Source organism: Filobasidium floriforme (assembly GCF_021052385.1).
Source record: "Filobasidium floriforme strain CBS 6241 chromosome Unknown HD553scaffold_12, whole genome shotgun sequence".
Taxonomy (NCBI): domain Eukaryota; kingdom Fungi; phylum Basidiomycota; class Tremellomycetes; order Filobasidiales; family Filobasidiaceae; genus Filobasidium; species Filobasidium floriforme.
The window spans coordinates 779,842-799,089 of record NW_025763633.1 but is presented as its reverse complement, the minus strand read 5'-3'; the positions used below and the strand labels follow the sequence as shown (position 1 = coordinate 799,089).

At 52.0% G+C, this 19,248-nt stretch overlaps 7 protein-coding genes across 7 annotated transcripts; 6 read left to right on the top strand and 1 right to left on the bottom strand.

The window, feature by feature from the left end:
- Positions 1-223: 223 nt before the first annotated feature.
- Positions 224-4,127, top strand: HD553DRAFT_324357 (uncharacterized protein; the record flags this gene model as incomplete). The annotated part of the gene is made up of 7 exons (XM_046181475.1): positions 224-702; positions 1,080-1,094; positions 1,407-1,514; positions 1,920-2,060; positions 2,563-2,601; positions 2,641-2,730; positions 3,230-4,127. The coding sequence occupies 7 exons, from the start codon at positions 224-226 to the stop codon at positions 4,125-4,127; spliced, it is 1,770 nt and encodes a 589-aa protein (XP_046036395.1).
- Positions 4,128-4,767: 640 nt separating this feature from the next.
- Positions 4,768-6,654, top strand: HD553DRAFT_356462 (glycoside hydrolase superfamily; the record flags this gene model as incomplete). Its single annotated transcript, XM_046183852.1, has 3 exons — positions 4,768-5,086; positions 5,180-5,247; positions 5,299-6,654. The coding sequence occupies 3 exons, from the start codon at positions 4,768-4,770 to the stop codon at positions 6,631-6,633; spliced, it is 1,722 nt and encodes a 573-aa protein (XP_046036394.1). The 3' UTR covers positions 6,634-6,654.
- Positions 6,655-7,301: 647 nt separating this feature from the next.
- On the top strand, positions 7,302-8,095 carry HD553DRAFT_350454 (uncharacterized protein; the record flags this gene model as incomplete). The annotated part of the gene is made up of 1 exon (XM_046183533.1): positions 7,302-8,095. One exon carries the CDS (start codon positions 7,302-7,304, stop codon positions 8,028-8,030), a length of 729 nt encoding a protein of 242 aa, XP_046036393.1. The 3' UTR covers positions 8,031-8,095.
- Positions 8,096-8,532: 437 nt separating this feature from the next.
- HD553DRAFT_342649 (uncharacterized protein) lies at positions 8,533-9,174 on the top strand (the record flags this gene model as incomplete). Its single annotated transcript, XM_046182780.1, has 1 exon — positions 8,533-9,174. The coding sequence occupies one exon, from the start codon at positions 8,533-8,535 to the stop codon at positions 9,172-9,174; it is 642 nt and encodes a 213-aa protein (XP_046036392.1).
- A 524-nt stretch (positions 9,175-9,698) lies between these two features.
- Positions 9,699-11,973, top strand: HD553DRAFT_272599 (putative aspartyl aminopeptidase; the record flags this gene model as incomplete). Its single annotated transcript, XM_046177771.1, has 10 exons — positions 9,699-10,109; positions 10,193-10,307; positions 10,398-10,459; positions 10,570-10,787; positions 10,868-10,933; positions 11,021-11,041; positions 11,119-11,221; positions 11,300-11,452; positions 11,527-11,820; positions 11,893-11,973. The coding sequence occupies 10 exons, from the start codon at positions 9,699-9,701 to the stop codon at positions 11,971-11,973; spliced, it is 1,524 nt and encodes a 507-aa protein (XP_046036391.1).
- A 385-nt stretch (positions 11,974-12,358) lies between these two features.
- HD553DRAFT_342647 (cation efflux family-domain-containing protein) lies at positions 12,359-14,663 on the top strand (the record flags this gene model as incomplete). Its single annotated transcript, XM_046182779.1, has 13 exons — positions 12,359-12,630; positions 12,711-12,900; positions 12,977-13,034; positions 13,119-13,209; positions 13,359-13,410; positions 13,479-13,572; positions 13,665-13,761; positions 13,838-13,847; positions 13,920-14,100; positions 14,168-14,232; positions 14,292-14,352; positions 14,420-14,574; positions 14,643-14,663. The coding sequence occupies 13 exons, from the start codon at positions 12,359-12,361 to the stop codon at positions 14,661-14,663; spliced, it is 1,347 nt and encodes a 448-aa protein (XP_046036390.1).
- A 155-nt stretch (positions 14,664-14,818) lies between these two features.
- On the bottom strand, positions 14,819-17,680 carry HD553DRAFT_342646 (uncharacterized protein; the record flags this gene model as incomplete). Its single annotated transcript, XM_046182778.1, has 4 exons — positions 14,819-16,129; positions 16,203-16,264; positions 16,354-16,373; positions 16,530-17,680. The coding sequence occupies 4 exons, from the start codon at positions 17,678-17,680 to the stop codon at positions 14,819-14,821; spliced, it is 2,544 nt and encodes an 847-aa protein (XP_046036389.1).
- Positions 17,681-19,248: the final 1,568 nt, after the last annotated feature.

Genomic DNA, 19,248 nt, shown 5'->3' with positions numbered 1-19,248 from the left:
GCATATCTTGAAGACCCCTGCGCTTCCTTTGTCGCGTTTCAATATGATCCCTGAGAATGTCATTGTCTCGAGGCGCAATCTTGACCAGCGATCGGTATATATTAGTCTGGTCACAAAAGGGAAGATGTGTCTTCCCGTCGTATGAACACGCTGACATTTTTCCGACAAACAACCTCATACAACTTCGCCCAATCACACTCGACCTTGCACAACCCATTGCAGGATGCCCAACGACGATCTTTCCTTTGACAGCGCAAACTCTGACCGTTCCAAAGAATTCACTGCAAGTCTTGAAAGTGGCGCCGGAATAGATTCCTCCACCAATCCTCCTCAGAACAGCGAAAAGTCTTTGGATTCTGTCAAACCCAAAAAGACCATGAAGCACCTTGGATATTGCGAATCAAGACGCGTCGAGTTCAGTCGCGAAAATTTAATTTATTGCACGTTTGCCCCCGGGCTGCAATTCGAGTGGAACTACTCTCGGCGATACCCCTGGCAACCTGAACCCGGATCGTTCCACGAGTTCGAAAATTGCGATTTTTTTCAGTTGCGCAACGACGTGAAGAAGATTCGCGACTGGAACCAGGCCAACAAGGAGAAAGATCCGGAAGACCCGATCATAGCCGCGTGCAATGACTTCCTCGAAATGTACAACAACCGCGAGGACATGCCCTCGAAAGAGGTATACCTTGCGTCGTTACAGTGATGCCACTCCTCTCTATACTGTACTCCTGTAGTAGTAAACTATAGAACCGATCGTTCCTGTGATATTGCCGTTGATTCATTCGACACGCCTGGCCTTATCCCAAAGGTCTTGACCTGTACCCGGAAGTTACCACTAAAAAACGTTTCCTGAACGAGCTCTATGGTATCTGCAGCATCATGTGACAGGGTCAAGCGGAGAGAACCATTTGAGATGCCTTTCGAGCCAGACTGCGAGCTGTCGAATGCTATGATTGCTCCTTTTTTCCTGGCTCAATGCCCCGGTCCGCTTAGTACGGAAAGTGTTTCTTTGTTTTCTGTGCTCAAGTCAGAGCTTCTCTGGCAAGATCACCTGACCTAAAATCCATGGTGGGCAGGATCGAGGAGAAACAGTGAGTGAGAACCTTGCGCTTCCTTTAATGCGTTTCAATACATCCCTGGCTCATGGCTGATATGGCTGAGTTCAGATGATATCTCGCCATGGTCGAGAGCCGCAGCACGAGTGTCGTCGCATCGACATTAATATATAATACTCGTACGTATCCCTCCTTCTGGGAGATTGTCAATTCCGCCTGCTCACCCTTACGAAATAGAACCCCTGGATTGAATATCGATTGTGCGAAGTCCTAAGGATAAATGGCTGAAGACCTCACTGAACTTGCCTTCCGCATCGACTTCGATGAATTTGGGATGCCGACTAGCAGCTCATTGTCTGATGCAGAACGATTGCTGGCTGCAGCCTTCAGTAGCAGCCCCGATACTAGTGGCGGGTCGGCTACTCTCGACCGGGAGTCAAACCATGACACGGAGAGGTACGGCTTCCGCCGGCAAGCGGGTTCCACAGTGGTTTACATCTTTTAGACACATGGGCCAGTCTTTGCCATTCGACAAGGCGGTGAGGAGAAGACATGGACGTGCAGGACCTCTTTTCAGGAATTGCGATTGATGGTCGAAGGGATACAAGCAAGGTCGACTGCCGGAAGCGAACTGTTCCGCATCTGCGGTGACTTCCTTGAAAAATACAACACAGAGGACGATATGGAATGGCTTCCCAGCCGATCCCAGAATTCGTAGCATTTAGCATTGTATCGTCGCAGATAAGAAATCAGCTCGCACGAGTCAATTATGCTTGTTTGTTTCCCATCATCATCTAATGACTCCTAGCAAGATCATGACTTTCAGTGATATGACTTTCAACAAGATCATCTGACGTCTAGGGTACCAATGGTGGTGTACTCATACAAGGCAGAAACCATGATCTATACGTTTCTTTCGATAGAAATGCTGAGAGAGGGCTTTAGCACGTGGGGAACAAACAATAATATAGCGCAGCGTGGCTTTGCCAATTCGACGCGCTGGTGTGTCACCGAGTTGCGGTCTCGTACATGACTTCAGTGACACTTCTTTCCTAATTTTGAACCGCGATCCTGTCATTATCGAGAAGTTTGACGGGCCGAAATTGACACTGTCATGTCGGCATGGTGCTAATGGCATGGATGTCTCATGCAGCAAGGCAGAATTCCACAATTATGGGTCACCCTCAATCGCCGGTTTAACCGATGACAGCGCACGCTTGAGCTTGCCAGAAGAATACGACATCGTACCCTAATTGAGGTAGCGGCTCCGCATACATATGCGAGCTTGAGATCGGCTATGGAACCCTACATATGAAGGATGATCCATGATGCTTGTTTGGGCTCGATATTTGGCTGCAACAGAGTGAAAACACAAATCACGATGAATGGCCATTCAAGGAGATGGTCCACCCGGTCCTACCAGAAATGAGTCCGCCATCATTATAGCAAAGAAGATACATCTGCCCTCAGAACTGCATCGTCATCGACGTCCGATAGTTATTAGGTCGCAGCTTCTTGGCGAACCCCTAGGTTTGTTGTCATGGTGAGTCCTGATGAGCCTCGATACCCTGATCAATTATAGCCACAGCCAAAAGCTAGCACGAACAAAGTCGGGCATCGCCCATATAAGTGATCCCGAGCTGATACCGCTGATAATCCCGTCTGACCTCGGGTCAGATCGGGTTCGACATGACGAGCGAGAGACACAAAGGAGGCTACCTGATTTTGTGATTGGATAACATGACCCCTTATGACGAGAAAAATCACGCTATCGGGGTGTCATGGATCGTCAGTCCGATAACGGATACAATGTAGCCACAGTATCACTCTTGATCCGCATGGTGGCGCATGAGAATTTACGACATCTTGATAGTTGAATCGTACTACGGAATTGATGATTATCTTGAGGAGAAGAAACGGAATCCACCGCAATAACAACGATAAATGTTACACTTGCTTCATCGCATAACCCAGAATGATGCGTGTCAATTCCATGAGGAAAAAATCGGCCTCGCAATAGAGGTGAACTGACATCTCCGCCGTTACACAGCCCGGTACAGCTGACTAGCTCGCCAACACGCGCGATTTGATGTCCTCCTTTCATTGTCACGCCACTCTACCTCCCGCTCCGCCTTGCCCGTATTGGCATCTACTTCCACATAAGTATATAGAAGGGACATGACTGGTGCGGCCAAGGCCACCACAAGTATCATCACGACATTGACAATCTGGCATCCCGCACCCACAAGAACCATTTATTCTCCATTGAGCTTATCGCCAAGAATCATGGACGGAAATCTTCCTCCCCTTACTGGAAGTGGTACTGCTGCGCCCAGTATCGTTGTGAATTCATCGATGGAGGAATCTCAGCTCACTGTTGGTACCAACGCCTGGAAAGATATATACGGGAACTGGCATGCCAACAGGTCATACGACACACCTACGCCAAGCCCAGTGGGAAGCAGAGCCGAGACGACCGCGTCGAAGTCCGAATCATATGTGAATTCCAGAGGATATGAATCGGATGATGACATCGATCTCGCAGCCGATCTAAAAGAGGCGATGACCGTCGAGGAAGCAAAAGCCATTCTAGAAGTCTCGGCGCTTCCGTCAGACTACAAGTTCGTTTTTGCTCTAGACCCGTCGAACCGTAAAGTCTACTTCGTCGTCAAGGGGCAGGAAAAACTGTTTGGACCCGGAGAGGAACGCAGCACGCTCGAGACTCGCTGCAATGTCACAATGCGGCTTGAAGAGCGCCCTATCAGGGAACGCGCTCTGGATCGCCTGATCTATGACCACATGCTTGGGTTAGAGGAGGACGATTGGGTGCATAGTGAGAACTGGGATGCATATTTGCAACAGCATGAGGAAGAAAGGGAGGGGTACTCACCGGTTAGTGAGGCGGACTCGTCGGATGATGAGGCGGAATACATGTGCACAGACGCAGGCTCTCAGATCTTGGTTGGCGATAGTATGGCAACTTTGAGGCCGATCCAGCCGCGGAAGCGCGGACGTTCGACCAGCCAAGATGCCCCTCGGAAGAAGGCTCCTAATGAGACGGAAACATAAAGGAGGGGCCACTAGGCATCCGAATCAAATGACCTGCATTTATCGACCGTTACTTGGGTACTTGTATACTTCACTTGTCTACCATACCGATGTTCTTCTCTTCAAGAGCGGCGATGATGACCAGTGTACTACAACGTCGTAACCATGTGTCACCCGTCAAACGTCGATAACTTTCGAGAGCCTCTTGATTAGGTTGTTCAGGATCTGAGCGAAGATGTGACAGAGTCATGACGCCGCAAAGTGATGCCGCTTCGACACAAGTGATAATTACTCGGGATATGGCTGAATGTTCAGCGAGCGTTCGCTCAAAGGGTAGATCGAGCTCGATTGCTGTGACAACTATATACCGGTCCAGAAACATTCGGCACAACAACACGGCGAACAGACGTCTCGCTTCTGACCGTGTCGAGGTGATCTGTTCCCCTTCCCCGGCGGGGAACGCTGCCGCAGCTTTACCGCTCCCGCGCGACAAGCGCGACCTCAGGAATCGAGGTTTGATCGACCCAAGTCGAACAGTTGCGAAGCCATATATAGTGGCGGACTGACCGACGATCTCATGCAATACGATGAGTATAGGTTTCCGTTGAAAGATACGACATATGTCGGCCGAGACCTCAATCTATCGTCTTCGTCCTTCAGCATGTCGCCTGCTTACATTGAAGCATTACCCCAGGGCCGACACCAACTCGTGGTTCCCGACAGCGGTGGGAAGAGTCGACCTTTCTTCTGCCTCCCTGCCGAAATCAACAACTCTTCCTTCTCGGACCCGTCCTTTATCTCCACTGTCTTCCCTCGTTTGAAGAAACAGGGGTTCAATACGCTACTCTGCGGAGTCGGGTGGGAACAGATCGAACCTACCGAAGATGATTTCAGCTTCGAGCGTCTAGACGCATGTATACAAACAGCTAGAGCAGAGGGTCTCAGACTGGTTCTGCTGTGGTTCGGAGCTTTCAAGAATGGTCAGTAGCCCATTCCGAGGATCGTCAACACACAAACCGCAACGTCGCCGCGTCATCTGTTGGCTGATCGTCAGACTACCGCATATCGAACAGGCCAGTCGCAATACGCCCCTCGTTGGGTCAAACTAAACCCAAGCAGATTCCCTCGCGTCATGGCCCAGGTGAAAGAATCGTCCGCAGCTGCCATGTTCCCATCCGCGTCGCTCGTCAAGACCTCGCTTCTCCCATCGGAGATCCTGTCCGTCTTTCATGAGACCACGTCGGCAGCCGAATCCCGAGCTTTCTCTCGGTTGATGCGCCATTTGAAAGAAACGGATGAGGCACATGGAACCGTCATCATGGTCCAGGTCGAGAACGAGGTTGGCGTGTTAGAGGATTCGAGAGACCGGAGCCGAGCGGCACAAGAGGCCTTCGACAGTGAAGTGCCGGAGCTGCTAGCGCGCTTTCTGACCGACGAATGGGAAACGCTCCATTCAGCTCTTCGTGGAAATCTGGAAATTTTCAAGCGAAATGCCAAAGAAGGCCCGTCGCATCTATCTTGGTCTCAACTCTTCGGTGGAAATGACCAGACAGACGAAATCTTCATGGCTTATCACTATGCGCGCTATGTCGAGACGATCGCGTCGGCTGGGAAAAAGGAGTATGGCCTGCCGATGTTCACCAACGCATGGTTGCGCAGCGATCAGACGGCAGTCAAAGATGACGAGCAGAGTGGTACAGCCTCACCTGCAATCGTCACCAACGGGACTAAACCAGGAGAATACCCTTCTGGAGGTCCGATCGAAACCGTTCTCGATATTTGGCAACTCGTCGCCAAGAGCCTGGACTTTTTCTCCCCCGATTGCTACTTCCAAGATTACGAGAAGACTTGCGCCAACTTCTCCCATCGCTCCCAGCCGCTGTTCATTCCTGAGCAGCGTGCGGACGGTGTTGGAGCTATCCGAATATGGGAAGCGATAGGTACTTTCGGTGCGTTTGGCGCTTCCCCGTTCGGGATTGATTCGGTTCCCAACGAGCTGAATGGCTTTCCGCCTCACCTTGAGCTGTTGAACCGAGTCGGCCCCATCATATTGCGCGCTCGTCAACTGGGTCAGTCGATGAGAGGTTTCTACTTTGACGAGTATGAAAAGGACTCGCCAGATCCATCTCCACCCAAAAGGTTCACGATGGGTGAATGGAACGTCCTCGTCGAAAGAGCTTTCGTATGCGGTCACCCCGCCGCAGGATATGGAATGATCATTCAAATCGAACACGATCGCTTTCTGCTTATCGGCGCTGGATTCCAAGTGAAAATTACCCCTCGTGACCCAGACGCCCTCATATTCGGGATCGCCTCATGTCAGGAAAAACAGGTCGTCAAAAGTGACACCGGTTCGGATAACGAGTTCACCTTGGAAACGCTGAGGTGGCTGAACGGCGACGAGACTCGCCAAGGTGGCTATACGGTCATGCCGACCGAGAACCCCGACTATGGCGATGTCCCTATCGCCATGTCGATTCCTGCTAGGACCAAGATTGCTGAATGTCAGCCATATGTTGTCAAATAAAGGCGCGGGAACGAGGCTGCCGAGAACGATTTGTATCAGGTTACAGATGTACTGGTATTCGCATACGATACGTTTTGACTAGCCAAGGCGTCGTCACTCAGGGTACACCGAGAAGATATCACACGTGATCTATGGGTTTAAACAGAAATAGCTCCCCACTAACGCACCCGACCGCTGGCCACCACGTCTTCCTGGAGAGGCGGGGCGGAATGGGCGCATCGTCTTCCTGGCTCGCTTCAGGCACGAAGCGCTGGCCTGGTCCTTCCTCTTTTTACTGTCCCCAACGCTGATGTTATTCGTAATCGAGGGCGGCAATCTACGAAACCTATCTCTCGTCACTTTACTGGTAGATCGGAGAGTCAAGGAACCTTTGTCGGAATGACGTAACATAATCGGAGCTTAATCTCCTGGAGAGTTCCTTTCATCGGCGCACCTTTCACTCTGTGCGCTCCGTTCATCTGATCCTACGCTCCGTTCAGACAGTCGCTCCATTCATAACATCGAATCGACTTCACTCCTGTCACCACGCGCATGTCTGTTCGTATATAATTAAACTCTTACATTCGAATTTTGAGCTGAGTTAGATCATCGAAAATCAAGTCCAACAATCCTATCTCATATCACAAGTCACTCATCCGACCCACGTTATCAGCTCATCACAAGTACAGATGTCTTCACCCAATCCTTCTACCGAATCTCACCGAGATTCCGTCTCACACACTGTCGAAATGACAAACGCGACTAGTCCGGGGAGTCAACTCAGCGAACTACTTGATACGCTGGAACATACCTACGGTACACCTTCATCCACCTACAGGGATGGTGGCGAGCCCGAGGATTCGACTGCAGCTTCTTTGCGTCGAACTTCTGGAATGGGTACCAGCGATCCCATTCACTCATTTGCCGATGTTCATCTCGTCCAGGCACCGATGACACTGAAGGATGCCAAAGCTCTATTGAGCCAGGGCAATCCTTTGGAGCACTACAAGTTCCGTAGTTACGCTACTCGGGCTCGGGTCGACTACTTGTACGTCGTCATCCGAAACCTTCCTGACGGAACCGCCGAGAGGTTCATCGGTCCAGAGCAAAAGCCTCAAATTCTCAGAGAGATCTGTGACAAAAGCAGACGCATGGTACACATCTACACTGCCAAGGAGATCGCTCTTTACACTTGCCTCTACCACAAGATGGTAGAGATGGAGCAAGAAAGAAGCATATGGCCGCTAGTCGAGGGCTGGGCGGGGCACCAAAAGAGGCAAGAAGCGCAAGAAGTACAACTGGATGACGATAGCGCTCACGAGTCCTCAGACGGAGAAGACGACAATATCCGTGTCGCAAAGTCCCGCGGGAGCAGAGCCAACCTGGAACAGTTTCAGGAGATCGGAAGGAGGAGGTAGACGCAGTGAGAGCCTTTTTCTTTGTTGGCAGCGTGGCTAGATAGTTCGCTGTAGTGATTCAATAATATAGATCGTTTTCATGATGAACTTTCTGAGTTATGTGATTCTGTATGACTCGATCCTCTTTTCAAAGGAGATACGCGGTACGCGTGGGAAGAGACAGGGTCGCTTGCAGTGACGGTCCAGCGAAAACGTCATGATCTCAAGCACGTCAGATCACGAGTGAATAGCTCACTCCGCTCCTTGCTCAGTTTCGCCTGACGCCATCAATCACCTCACTCGCTAAAGGCAGGTCGGACAGTCAAATCCAACGCGTTCCTTTGATTCCTGATTCCTTTCCTCTTGCACCTTGCTGGCCCTTTGGGGAAGGGTATATATGAACAAGGGTTCTCGATGGTTCGCTATGGCTGGGAAGGGGTAAAAGTGAAAGGCAAGGAGCATCTTGCCATTCGCCCAGCTTCCACAACCTTCACGTCCAGCTATCGATATTCAGCAACTTCAGATGACTGAATTCTCATTCCGTATGGATAGGGAGGGTATGAAGCCGTTCTACGAAACCGATCAATCAGGGTTAGCGCCTTCCACTGCCACTCAACCGACTTTGAGCCAGGTCACTAGCACGTCGAATCTGGCAGTCTTGACCGACAATCCTTCTCAGTCTGGCGTCTCCAACGATAAAACGTTTTCACAGACGCTCATGTACCGCTTCTCTGGCATGCAAATCGTAGCAAAATCCCTAACCAGCGCCACGACTGATGGCGGTGAGGATGAAGCAGTCGCTAAGCAGCACATGACTCTTCAGCAAGCGGAACAACTCCTGCGTGGCAAAAACCAGGTCCCTTTGCAAGGCATCGAGTTTCTCCGGTACAGTGCGAGAAAGCCCCGCGTGTGGTGCTATCGTGTCTACAAACGTTCCTCCGGCAAGTTGATAGGACTCCAAAGCTGGCGGTCCAGCCCAGAAGATTTGGTGCAAGACTTCAAGAAGGAGTCCGATCCCGAGCTGATTGCTGGAGCTACTTGCATCTGGCATCATCTGGCACGGATGAAAGAGGGGGATTGGAAGTCTAGCGCCTCTTTCGAAGAGTTCTATCGTAACCATACGGATGAAGGCTCGTATCGGCGCAAACGACAGCGAATTCACTGATGGATCCGGCGGCGATGAGAGTACCTAGATCTTTCCTACATGTGCACGGTCGTCCCGGTTCTCGCCGAACGTTAGAGTAGAATACATCGAGTTAGTGAGCTTGTAGTAGATGGCTTAGTTTCCTAGGATCAGTGCTTCTGGACTATGATATATAGTTTGGCGATCGAGTGAAACGGATGACCTGAAACATGCCAGTGCAATTGAGCTGATACTCTTCGCTGAGCTACGGATCTGACCGAGAACGTCACCACGAGGGTCGAAGGTCGAAGTTGGGCGATATCGCTATTCTTGGTTTCGACGTCATTTGCAGAACCGTCGACATCCCCGTCCTAGTCCTTCGTATCTAGATAGATCAAAGGGAAGTCGCTCTCGGAACTCATAGACACATCCTTCCAAAGGACGCCTTCCAAACGAAATTTAACGTACAAACCGCATACCATCAACTCACCCCGTCGGTCCTGCTCCACTCGATGACCACCCGAACTTCCCAACAACCCAGCCCATCCCCACCCTTATCATCAAAGATGCTCCCCAAGCTGAACCCATCCACGACCGAAGCATCCTTGAAGAAAGCTCTCGGTTTCCTCAAATTCGTCGACTCCTCCCCGACCCCTTTCCACGCCGTCCAGACGGCCTCACAACAACTCCTCAAAGCCGGGTTCACGAAGATCTCTGAACGAGACGATTTCTCCCGTTCATTCTCCGAGGGCAAGATCAGGAAGGGTGGGAAGTACTTTTACACCCGAAACCAGAGCAGCCTGGTCGCTTTCGCCTTGCCTCATAATGTCAAGAAAGTCAGGGATGTGGGGATGAGCATTGTCGCTGGGCATACGGATAGTCCGTGCCCCAAGTTGAGGCCGATCTCGAAGAAGACGAAAGGGTCTTACTTGATGGCCGGCGTAGAGACATATGGAGGTGGGATCTGGGCCACTTGGGTATGTCTCTGCTTCTTCTTTCGCTTCGTCATCTTCCTCTAGCTATCTTGCGAGCTGACATTGATCATTCTTCAAACGGGCAGTTCGACAGAGACCTTTCCATAGCCGGCCGAGTGATCGTCTCCGATGGACCGGGGCAGACCTATTCTTCCCGTCTGATCAAGATCGACCGTCCTCTCTTCCGGATCCCTACACTCGGTAAGCCCCCTCCTAGATATCTCGACGACAAGTTGAAGCACAAGGCGCGATTTGAGAGCTGATCAAAGGTGTTGTGCGGGACTCGGGTAGCTATTCATCTGGATAGGACGATCAACGAGAGTTGGAAGTTCAACAAGGAGACCGAGTTCCAGGTGAGCCATCCTTATTCACAGCTCTTCTGCTATCTACGGAGTCTACATTCTGACACGAGAATCCCGCTCTTTCTTTACCCTGTGCCATGGATACCATGGTATTCCTTCAGCCTATTATGGGCCTAGTCTCTCAAGCCGCCAACGCCCCATTCACCGCTACTACCGCCGCTTTCTCAGAATCTGCTCCGGCCGAAGACGGCAAAGCAAACAAGGCAGCCAAATCGGAGCATAACAAGGAAGACATCAAATCCCGTCACGATACCGCCTTGCTTACCGTCCTCGCTGAAGAGCTCGGAGTGGAGGTGGATGATATTCAGGACTTTGAGCTGTTAGTCAGGAAGCCACGAGTCGGTAGATTCTGTCAGGGATTATGCTGACTGAGATGACGAACGGGATCTTGGAGGATAGATCGCTGTACGATACTCAGCTCGGAAGCGTTAGCGGCTTGAACAACGAGTTCTTGCATACCGCCAGGTGAGTCGTGTGCTATTCGCACGATTTCCCTCTTGCTACAAGAATATCGAACTGAACCTTGTTGTTTTGATCTTTCTTTGACGGCAGGATTGACAATCTCATGACCTGGTAAGCCAATCTGTCCACGGTCGAGCAGAATTAGAATCAGCCAGTGGGTAACTAACATGTCACCATGCGAATGATAGTTACTGCTCGATCCAAGGTCTGATCGAATCTACGGGTACGGACGAGTTGTTACCCGCCGACGACCAGGAGACCAACATCCGGACCGTCTGCCTGTTTGACAATGTGAGCTCCCCGCCCATCTAGCTCGGTACCATATCTGGCTCGTGAGCTGATCTTCGGGATGATTCTCTGCTGATATAGGAGGAGGTCGGATCGGTTTCTTACCAAGGAGCCGAGAGCGACTTGGTGCCCTCGCTGGTCGAGAACCTGTTGTCTATGCCCGGGTATATCGAATGCAGCAATGCGCAGTTTTTGAAGAATTCGTTTTTGATCAGCAGCGATATGGGTCATGCGGTGAGTAACAATACATTGCTAGCGATTCACCGTCAGGAAAAGTGGCTGATAAGGCTTCGTGTGTCGACCCGTAGCTCAACCCCAACTTTGAAGCCAAATACCAAGAAGCCCATCGACCCCAGATCAACCAAGGTGTCATCATCAAGACCAACGCCAATCAGCGGTACACCTCGAACGCCTCGACGACCTTTGTCATCCGAAGAGTAGCCGACCTGGCCGACGTCCCCTTGCAAGAGTTCGAAGTCCGGAACGATGGGTCTTGCGGGAGCACGATCGGACCGGCTATCAGTACGCATGGATTGAGAACGGTGGATATCGGGTTGCCGCAGTTGTCGATGCATAGTATCAGGGAGACCGCGGGTACCAAGGTGAGTCAAACGGATCATCTGCCAGATCATAGAGAACCGAAATGAGATTGTTGACGATTCTGTTGATTACAGGACCCGGAATACCTGATCAAGCTGTTCGCTACCTACTTTTCCAACTTCTCGTCCATCGACAAGCAGCTCGTCATGGACTGAGCGTGTCACTGGCGAGCTCGATCTTGGCCACACAGACTACTAATGAAACAGAGTACAGAGTAGCATAAGCTAACACAGACTATTCAAACGCTATCGGTGACTACCACATGATATATATGAAATCTGAATTTTGATGCCGTGAGCGTCACCGGGCGATATCCGGTCCCGAGGTCTGCACCACATGATGTCGAGGGGTGGATGATATTTGCGGAGATTCCCTTGGCAAAAGACACTGCGAAGAGCGACGAGTCAACTGCGATATCATGTATCCAAGTCTGCTATATAGTGAAAGCCAGGATAACTTCCTTCGTGATTGAACCCCTCCTTTCAGGCGCCATCGTGATCAACAGCAGCAGCCTTCTTGAGGTCCAACGTTCTTGCAACCATGGCCGACTCCATCGAACTCCCCGTCCTGACCCATCTGGGTCATTCGAAACCGAGAGATCGTTCCGCTTCCAAAACCTCACTCAGGATGCCCGACGTCGTAGCTCCTAGCGCAACCATGGGTGCAGCTTCTGGCTCTGGCTCGTTGGGGAATATCGAAGCTCAAGAGATTCCTGGGATCACTTTGATCGACAGTAGGGATTCGGGTGAGGCCGACCCGTTGTTGCTGAGGGACAAGATCGTCTCCGAGGACGAGCTGAATGAGATTCGCAAGTACGTCTTTCACGCTCACCTTGGTCTCAATGGGCAATCTTGTGGGGACCTAACTCACTCGTTTGTGCTGACTTTGACAGCCGAAAGAAGGGCAAAGGCAAAAAGATCTCGGACTTCTACGCCGGCCAGAACGAACACATCGGCAACCTCTTGAAACCTCTCAAAGTCCATACCGAGGAAGCCATCGCCGACGAGGCCGACAACGCCAAAAGCGTCAGATGGGCCATCAGGTTGAGTCTGTACTGTAACTTCGCCTTGGCTGGATTACAGGTCAGTCATGATCCGGGTCGTCGTCTAGGCTTGCAGGAGATGCTGACATAGCGTGACATCCTCTGTGTGTCCGTAGCTATACGCCGCGATTTCCTCCCTGTCGTTGTCCCTCTTTGCAACCTGTATCGATGCCGGTGAGCCATTCCCACCGAATCTATCCACCTCTTCACCACGTCATGATGGCTCATACGTCCACCCGAATATCTGTTTTGTGGTAGTCTTCGACCCCTTCGCCAACATCCTCCTGAACGTCCTACACAAGCGAAGTCTAAAGGCTGATGAGAAGAAATGGCCGATGGGAGGATCTCGGTTCGAATCTAGTGAGTAACATTCTTGTGTCTCGTTGATGAAGCCGTTTTGGCTGTTCGTGAGCTGATGATCGCCCTCTCTGTCACCAGTGTAAGCAAGAGGGTCAACTTGAAGACTGGATTGTAGAGACTAATCTCGAACGGGTTTAGCGGGAACATCGTCTACGGCGCCTTGATGGGTATGGTCAACCTGATCCTGATCGTAAGTCCCCTGAACCTGTCTTCTTGCGTTAGCCGTTATTGATCTCGGAACTGCTATCAATGATACAGGTCGAATCCATCCGAAGTCTCGCCACCCGGGAAAGCGATGAAGAAACCAACGAGATCTACATCCCCGCCTTGGTCGCCGTCGGGATCGCCTTCCGTAAGCTTCGCCCCTCTGGCTCCTAGCTGCAAATGCTATATTCAAGCTGATACGTCATATTGAAATCTGGGTTGGCTGGCGTGATGCGGTAGTGACCAAGCTTTCGCTGTTCATCTTCTGTTTCTCGATCAGGAAGAAGTCGAGCCAAGTTCAGGTCCTGTACGAAGATCACCGGAACGATCTCTTTGTGTGAGTGACGTACTGCAGCTGTACAACTCTGAGAATTTGAGCTGAGAAGGTGGTTCTGCTCGGTTATTGTACGCAGGAATGGGTACGTGTACCAATTCATCCAGTGAATGCTCGCCAAGGTGGATTGGTCGGCTGACACGGTTTGCATATAAACACAGATTCGGCATCTTCACCGCCGCGGCTGGTGCCAAGATTCGTTGGTGGGCAAGTATACGGCTGCATTCCAGATGTTGCGAGACCCCAAGGTTAATACTCCGCCTTCGTGTCCGCAGATCGACCCTATGGGAGCCATGATCATCGCCTCTGCTATCATCATCGCATGGAGCAGGACCATCTTTGGTGGGTCCTACTATCCGAATCTGCCATGGGCGCACGGCGTACTGACGCTAGATCGGCGACTTGACAGAGCAATTCAAGTTGCTTGCAGGTATCGCAGCCCCGGTCGATTTCCAGCAGCTCGTTATCTACAAGGTATGTGTGTCGTGAACTTTTCATGCGATCTACAGCTGAATCTTCGCGGCAACGCGCAGGCCATGACGTTCAATCCTGCCATCAAGCAGATTGATACTTGCCGGATCTACCATTCAGGACGTGAGTGTACCTGAGTCGAGGTGCTCTCACGATTCGCGCGCTTATTTCATGTTTCATGGTGTATCAGCAAACTACTTTGTCGAGATTGATATCGTCATGGACGGCGACATGCCCCTGTGGAGAGCTCACGACATCGCCCAAGATCTGCAAGATCAGGTAGAAAAGCTGCCTGACGTCGATCGATGTTTCGTTCATATCGATCACGAGACGGACCACAAGCCGGTGAGCAACCGTGTTGATCTGATTTTAGTCGTCCACAGCACAGACATTGACTTATATGCGTATCATAGGAACATCGCCGACACTTGTGATGTTCGAAAGATTCTTGCAACAAGTTCGTTGCTTGCCCAGGGTGTCATGCTAGTTTGAAGTGTATACAACTGAGATTTATAGCTTGCGAGGAAAGAACCAAATCATGTACTATTAGAAAAGAAGAAGACTACCAGAATCATATCTATCGAAGCCATCAACGCGGTGCCATGGAAAAGTATCCCGCCGAGTCTTGTCGAGCGGCGTCAGGACTCTTGAGTGTGTTGGTTGAATACGCGTGTCGGGCGGGTGCGCCAGGGGACAGAGCCGTGAACCGATCGTGGGTGGCGGCGGTATAGGCTGGAGCTGAGATGCTCAATGTTTGCAGCTCGTAAGGCGTTTCTGCACCCCCGCCGGGAGATATGGGGCCTTGCCTCGCGAATGAGCTAGGCGGTGGGACCTGCGATCCCGAAGCGTTCCAGGGGTATGGAGCCTGCAGCCCCGCCGAAAGTTCTGAAAACGATGGGAGGGTGTTTCCTCCGATAGGCGAGATGGGCGGGGCTGAGGAAGATTCGGAGAGTGAGCCGATGATGTCTTGTACGCTCCTCGGCGTTGACATGTGAGATGGGGTAGACACGGATCCGGCGACTCTCGATGCCCTTTCGAGCCCGATGACGAGATCGTTCTTACCGCCCATGAACCACTGCTTTGGGTCATTACGAGCGACGATCCGGTAGGCCGAGTAGTCGCCTTTGAGATCCTTGAGGCGAACGACGGCAGTACCTCGATGTTCTTCGGCTTGCGAAAGGTATGCAACCATGTCCTCTTCGGTATTGATGGCGATCGGCATGGCCGGTCCCGATGTCGCAGTGCCTTGGATCTGGTTCGGATCGACGAGGATCTCGTGCTCCTTGGGAGATTGACCGAGTTCGGCCTTGAGTCGTTCTCTCTCGCGCTCTCTAGCAATTTCGAGTTGACCTCGCGTGACCAGAGCGCAGAATACGGCGTCTCGAACCTTGTCTCGGTCGTCGGGATGAATGAAGTCGAGGAAAGGGTAGTTGATGCACTGCTTATCGAGTACCAAGCCTCGGTCGCCAAACGCATGTGCGTGGCCGTTGAATGGCGTGATACCCGTAAGAGTCAGATCGTTGCGGATCGTGACGACCGCTTCGAGATCGAGCGGGCCCGGAGCCTGCGTGTCTCTGGCAGGCTGTCCCAGTGTGACGCCGAGCCCCTTTTCTGCTCCGACCCGCCTGTATCGAAGATCTTCCGAAGTCCAGGGAGTACTCTGCTGCTCGAACGGATGAGCAGGCTCTAGCCTTTGAGGATATGACCTGCTTCCGGGACTGTCGAGAGACCTCGAGGAATCGGGCAGATGATAGGGATGATCGCGCTCGTTGACATCTCGGGCAGACGAAGATTGGCCCGCTCTACGGCCAGCCGTGCCCGGCGCTACGTTAGCCGTCGCGGTCGTGGTTGAAGGTGCCCTGCCAGTGGTGACGAGCTTTGGTCGACCTCGTTTTTTATGCTACGGGATCGGACGCGAGAAGTTAGCTCCAGGGTGTCAAGTTGAAGCCAGAAGATAAATCCGTCCCACTCACCGGAACGTCTAGACATCCTTCGGGTCGGCCAATCCCGATACATCGCTTGCAAGGCCTCGCAGCTGTCAACGCAATGATGATCACAGACGGAAATTTGAACCCAATCAGCATCATCCGATAAACAATGAGACGGCATCGCCAGTCTGCTTACTGTCGCAAGCCAAATGAGCCCTGAAATACCACCGCGCCGAGTCGAAAACGTCCGCGTTTCATTGACCCCGAGCAGAAGCGCAACGCGAAGCGAAAGATGGATTGGAGTCCTTCAAGTCAGCTCTCCCAGCTCATGGAAACACAGAACAAAACTGCTGACGCATTGCGAAGACTCACTTCTTACAAGCTGAACAAGCCGCCGGCGTATTACTCTTCCCCGTCAACCTCTTCCTCGACGCGCTAGGGATCACCGAGGTATACTCTGGATTCCCAAAGACCGAGATCCCGGAGTGATCGCCAAATTGGTCTCTGTGTGGGGTTCGTGGGTGATGAGACTGATGATGGTGGTGAGGATGTTCGAGCGAAGGCTGACCGAGCCTGTCCGGCAAGGAGGACGGTCCCGGTTCGTCCCAGCGCTGAGGATAGCCAGACGGAGAATTGGCATGAGTGTTGCTTGTGCCTTGAAGAGGAGGAAGGATGGGAGGAAGATGATGCGCGCCGTATCGCGGTGAAGACGAGCTGGTAAAAGGGCCTTGACCATGTGTCGAATTTGTAGGATAACGAGACGGGCTATCAGGTCGTCGTGATCGACCGATATGGTAAGGCGATGTCATATCTGCATATCGTTGCGGATCCCCCGGCTGGTCTCGTCGATACCTCCCCGCCTCTCCCTGTTGTTGATGATAGCCCAGAACGTCCATCTGTTGACCTTGCTGAGTCTGTTGCATCGTCATTCCCGTGAATGAACCGCCCAAACCGGCGCTCATCGGCATCGACGACGAAGAAGTCGACCCAGACCCCGGCCTCAATACGCTAGGAAACGCCCGATCTGACCCTGTACCCGTACCCGGCCGTTGATTCTGAGTGTCCCCGAGATAGCCTAGCAACCTCGGGATAGACTGCGAACCACCGGGACTGATTGGCGAGGCAGACGAGTCCGCCCGATTCCTCTCGTTTGCAAAGATCGTACGAGCATCGAACGAGAGCGGCTCGAGCCTCATCCCCATCGCGATCCCCGTTCCTGTAGACGACCGTTCTCGTCCCCCTTCATGCAAAGATTGCGATAAAGATTGCGATTGCGATTGAGATTGGCCAATAGACCATGCCCCCCTCGAAGACGATAAAGATGATATCGAGGACCTTTCCGCTCGTCCTTCCTGCCGAGCTCGTTCTTGCGCGAGCGCTTCTCGGAACCTCTCTTCATCCTCCCTCTCGGCGATCTCACGAGGACCGGGTAGAGAGCTTCCCAGAGGTCGAACTGGATATGGAAGGTGTTCGGATTCGAGATCCGGGATCTGTCCGATCGAGCCTGGAGAGCGGGAATGCATCGTGATGGATTATCCCGATCGCCGCCCCGTTTTCGTTGTTGTAGTAGTGATGGTGACGGTGACGGAAAGCCTTCTGTCTCGTTGATTGCGTTATCGATGATGGTATGGTCTGCTTTGTTGTGATGTGCTGTGTGTCAAGATCGGGATGATGTCGTCCAGCCCTGACGTGCTGAGCTTGCGTACTTGTTGACGAAGAGAGGAAGACGTAGATACATCTAGACGTGTCGATTTCAACAGGTGATGACGAGGCGATAATTGCTCGTCCTGTTTCGTGGTAGCCGTGGAGATGAGGATGAAAAGGTGCTGTTTTTGAGTTGCGAGTTGCGAGTTATCTATATACCGTCTACCAGATTCCAGCGTGACGAGTCGTCACTACATTCCACATTGCACGAGTCCAATCACCCAGGTCGAACAAACGAAAGATGATTCAGTCCAGATCCAGTAACAACGGATACCCAAACGGGAGTTTCGCCGGTCGCCGGATTTTTTCGTCGTTTTAGAAACGAGGTGTTCCATCGGTTCCGAGGATTTTCCAAGGGAGAGACAGGTAAAAGGAAGGGGAAGCGTGGTGGAAAGGGACGAGCAGGTTGCGTGGTTGAGATGGATATGGATGTGGTGGAGGTACCAGCGCGGTTGAGGCGAGACAAGACGCAAGTCGTCAAGGAAGCACAGCGTAACCCAACGCACGACACAGCGCAAGAACAGGAGAGGCAAGAGATGGAGCGGGAGTCAGTTACCATACGAAGATCCTCGTTCGAAAGCGCGGCGGCAAGGCGAAAGGAGGTTCGAAAAGGGCGTTCGAAGGGAGGTATGTGGATCTGGGCGGGTAGACTGACCTTTTTGTACTTGGCTGTTTGTCGCTTCTTTTGACCAGCGAAGGAGGAGCGAAACGCGCCCAAAGGTGGCCGCAACGAGGTCTTGTCGAGAGGTGTCTCTGATATATGATCTATTCCAGTAGTTCGAGAGATCCTGCGGTCCTGAACGCGATGACGTCGCGAGGTCAACCCGGTATCACACTCTGTCGCTGGTCGTCGGTCGTTCGACAAGTTCCCACTTTTGATGCAACAGATAAACGTGTTTCGGGTTTCGGGTTTCGGCCGGCAAATGGAAGAAACGTGGTGGTGCCCGGCGGCTCTTGCTCGTGGTCCTTGGTCTGTGCCCCCTCCTTTGGATCTCGGTTGATGGGATTGATCCGGGTACCTCGTGATCTGATGATGGGGAACCGCGGTCGTCTTGTCTCTATCGTCGGTCGTCAAAAACGCGACAGTTGCAGATGGCGGAACTGATGATCCTTTTCCGAGACCCTTCGTATTTCTCTCCTTATACCCTACGATCGCTCGGAGATTGACCAATGTCCGAGAAAACGATGGGGAAAAGACCTTCCACTGAGTTTTCTAGCTTTTCCGACGTCGTCCCTGGTTCACTCTTGCGTTCTTCTTTTTCGTCTTCTATCTATTCCACCCGCCGGCCCGACCAAAGAACAAGCCTCTTCCCGTACCTCGGTTGGTAGGCGAAAAGAAAGAACGACCCTGCCTCGCCGCCTGATCCTGGTTGAGATCCCTTTCTGC